This window comes from Tasmannia lanceolata, unplaced genomic scaffold (assembly GCF_043159265.1).
Source record: "Tasmannia lanceolata isolate RefF3 unplaced genomic scaffold, GAP_Taslan_0.1 ptg000015l, whole genome shotgun sequence".
NCBI classification, from domain to species: domain Eukaryota; kingdom Viridiplantae; phylum Streptophyta; class Magnoliopsida; order Canellales; family Winteraceae; genus Tasmannia; species Tasmannia lanceolata.
Window position 1 is genome coordinate 60,104,522 of NW_027518692.1, and position 4,106 is coordinate 60,108,627.

Sequence of the window (4,106 nt, forward strand, 5' to 3'; positions counted from 1 at the left end):
TCAACTGTCTTGATTTCACATACATGTCTGATGTCCCTCTATATGACCCAAAATTGACTATTACCATTGATCCAACAATGACTTTCTGCCTATTGAAGGTCAGTGTAAAAAAATCTCAACTATCCAAGTACACATGTTCATTCAATTGCGCTGCCCAGACAATGGGATCAAAGGAATCTAACCATCCGATAAAATAGACTATTTGTGGACCATTTTCAACAAGTGTGGCCAGCGCACAACCACCTCTAGTAGGTTTTAAAGATGGTTAACGCACCATGTTTTGGTGTATAACTTAGACCCAACAGTCATTAACCAGGTATACAATGTAGTCATAGCTTGAAGAATGTTATGACTAGGGCTGCAACAGGGTCAGGTTTTTCCAAACCCTAGCCCAACTATGGATCCCATTATCTCTGTCCTGACCGTAAGGCAGGGCTGGAAAAACTCAACCCATTGCCCGCCCTACCAGGCTCAGTGCGGCCCTGGCACACCCTGATTGGCCTTGATTGAGCCGGCCGGACCAGGCTGGCCGTGATTGACCCTAGTGCAAATACATACATATCATATAGAATAAAATGATCAATAAATAGAGAAAGGGAACAAAATAAGACAATATGAATTCAACAACATGACGGGCAGTAGAAACAATTAATAATAATAATAATAATCTAAAGAAACATCAATCCAAGATAATAGGAAACATTAGCAAAAGAAACATGCACAGATAGATCAATTATATAATAAAAAACTTATGGGTCGGGCTAACTCGAGGTATTAACCCTAAACCTGACCAGACCCGACCCTGAGTCAGGGCCTTAAAAATAAATCGTGACCCGTCCTCACCCGCCCTTAGGGTTGGAAAATCCAGTCGAGACCCTATAGAGGCTCGGGGCGGGTCAGGGCCAAACTTGCGCTCCTAGTTATGACACATGAGGATCCACTCATTAAGCTATATAATGGGACATACTCATTACCTAGGTTCCTACAGTTTTTAGAACAGAAATTTTATTCTAGTAATATTTAATGGGAGATGATATTTTCACCCCCTCGCATTACGTGCACACCCCTTATAACTTGATTTGACGTGAAAAATGAGCAACTTTATGTCAAATCTGACAAATCACGTTATCAGGGGGTATGCAAGTGCTGCAGGGGGTGAAAATATCATCACCCTATTTAATTTCCCACCAACTTCCAACTTGGACATACTACTTTGAAATTTAATAATGCACCTCCTCTCCTCCCTATATAAATGCACTTTGTATCTCAGTGCACCCATCTCTCTCTCTCTCTCTCTCTATGAGAAAATGGGTGCTCTTGATTACCTCTCTAACTTTTGCACCGTCACCAGCACAAGGAGGAGGAAACGCAAACCAATGCAGGTAAGCAGAAAAACCCAACTTTTCTACTTTTCTTATTCTTCTTCTTTTTGTTTATGCTCTTTGTTTCATAAGCACCATCATGTTGAAGGTTCTGTTTCATCTCCTTTCTCAGACAGTGGACGTAAAGGTGAAAATGGACTGTGATGGATGCGAAAGAAGAGTGAAAAATTCTGTTAAATCCATGAAAGGTTCAAACCCACCCACCCCCCCCCAATTAAGATTAGTTGTGATTGTTATTTTGGAATAATAATAAGAAGCGCATAAACTGCATTTAGAAAGAAACCACTTTTCCCATTTATTTAATATATTTATCAAAACCCAAGAAAAATATAGAAAGAAGAAAACCTTTTCAGTAAAAGAAGTTGTATATAGCCTGCAAAGGATATTCATTTTTTTATTTTTTTTCGTTTCTTATTTTTCTTCAGCAGAATTTCTTTGACAGTATAAATAAACTGGTAAAATTCGATGTTATCTAATAATAAAGAAAGGAATAAATTTGATAGTAAAGATTTTCCGTGCTCATTTTCACAGAAAAAAGAAATGCAAGAAGCAAAAAAAAAAAAAAAACCAACATCCTTGAATTCATCAGAGTAAAAGATTTCCTGACTAGGGATTTTTTATTCTTTTCAATCTCTTACATTATTTATTTAGCAAAAAGGTTATTGGTGGATATATAGGTTGGGTGTTTGTTGCCCTCTTTAATAAGAAAGAGAGACAGACCATATTTAGTTAGTTCAAAAAGAATAAAAGCTACAAGTTTCAATCCAGCCACACACACCAAGAGAAGTGACCCAAAAAAAAAAAAACCCCAACTTCTTCAATTTGATTACACCATTTGAAAATCCATATCAAAGCATTTAATTTTAATCTCAGAACTATTACAACTGAAATGAGTTTTTTTCCTCTTCTTTTTTTTGTTCTTTTGAAATTTAGGAGTGAGATCAGTGGAGGTAAACAGGAAAGAAAGCAGAGTGACGGTTTCTGGTTATGTTGATGAGAAGAAGGTGTTGAAGAGGATAAAAAGCACAGGGAAAAAAGCTGAAATTTGGCCTTACGTCCCTCACAATTTGGTGTATTTTCCTTATGCCCCTCAAGCCTACGATAAGAAAGCTCCATCTGGGTTTGTCAAAAACGTGGTTCAGGCCCTCCCCAGCCCGAACAACTCCTACGAGCGACTCGCCACTCTCTTTAGCGATGAGAACCCAAATGCATGCTCTATCATGTAGTACAAAAAAACTACGGAGAGAAGCAATAATGACGTTTTACTTGGCAAATGTCTTATGCTCTGTTTGGTTGTTGGGTTTTTTTTGTTCCCAGGATTTATGTGGGTAAAGGTTTAGTGGTCACATCAGCTTTTTCTTTCTGACATCAGCAAAATCTTGTCTTGAAAATAGTGTTCTCTCTTTCTCTCTCTACCCTCTCTCTCCACTCATCGTAATATCTTTCTCTAATTAATGCTTGTCCCCTCTTGTGTCTCCTACCTTTACCAACATAAATCCCAGGAAAAAAAATATACTGTAGATATTTGTATTTCTATCTTTTATTAAGAAAAAATAGTGGGTACAAAATAATGAGAAATTATGTGGTGTAAGGGCTTACAACAATCAGGCCTTTGTACGGTAGAAGTACCATCTTGACATCTGGTCCAACAACAGCTCCTCAAAATGTGAGTAACATGTAAATTATCAAAATGTTTTTGTTGTAATATTGCCCTTATTTAAGGGTATAACTGTCATGTAATATTTATCCTTTATATAAAAAGTAGGGCTGCAACTCGGGTCGGGCGGGTCGGGTTTTGGAGAACCCAACCCTACCCGAGAAATATCTCGGGTCGGGTCGGGTTTTTTTTTCGGAAAACCCACGATTCCCAAACCCGGCCCTACCCATGATAAATCTCGGGTCGGGTCGGGTTTTTCACATTGACGCAATTTTTTAAGGAAAACTCTTGTTTGGCAAAGCAACTCAACTCAACTCATAGAAGCAGAAATTACACTCACATTACACTTGAATCAAATAATGATGTAATTACACTCACATTACACTTGAATCAAACAATGCTGTAATCAAACAATGTTGTAATTACAATCAAACAATGATGAATCAAACACTTGAATCAGCTCAACCCATAGAAGCAGAAATTACACTCACATACTATAACAGTGGGTGCGTGGGTTTTCACTTTTAACTTTTAACTAACAATAGAAAAAAAAGTACATACTATAACTTATGTAACTCGGGTCGGGTCGGGTCGGGCCCCTTCAAACCCGGCTCGACCCGAGATTCATGCGAGCTTTTGGATGCTCAACCCGGCTCGACCCGAAACCCATGAAACCTGAACCCAACCCAGGTTATTTTCGGGTCTGGTCGATGCGGGTCGGGTTTTACCCGGCTCGAGTTGCAGCCCTAATAAAAAGATAACCAGTGAAACAGAAAGTGACTGGGTTGCAAAATCATTCTTAAGTTTAAGAATTCGTTTATGGTATCAGAGCACCAGTGATCCTTATCTTCTACATTTTTTTTCTTCTCCTTCATATTAAAATCCCTCCTTTTCACATTTTTTTTTATGGCCTCCCCAAATTCGTTATCCGATGATCAAACTCCTACTCTTGTTCAAAATATTCCTCCTCCTCAAAGACTTTCAACATCTTCTTCCCAAACCAATTCTCATCCTGTTTTCGAAATATCTAACATTAAATCTTTTGTCACTGTTAATCTTGATCAAGA

At 38.3% G+C, this 4,106-nt stretch overlaps 1 protein-coding gene across 1 annotated transcript; it reads left to right on the forward strand.

Moving 5' to 3' along the window:
• Window positions 1–1,235: 1,235 nt before the first annotated feature.
• Window positions 1,236–2,847, forward strand: LOC143846338 (heavy metal-associated isoprenylated plant protein 21-like). The gene is made up of 3 exons (XM_077354770.1): window positions 1,236–1,382; window positions 1,495–1,570; window positions 2,316–2,847. Exons 1-3 carry the CDS (start codon window positions 1,308–1,310, stop codon window positions 2,606–2,608), a joined length of 444 nt encoding a protein of 147 aa, XP_077210885.1. The 5' UTR covers window positions 1,236–1,307; the 3' UTR covers window positions 2,609–2,847.
• Window positions 2,848–4,106: the final 1,259 nt, after the last annotated feature.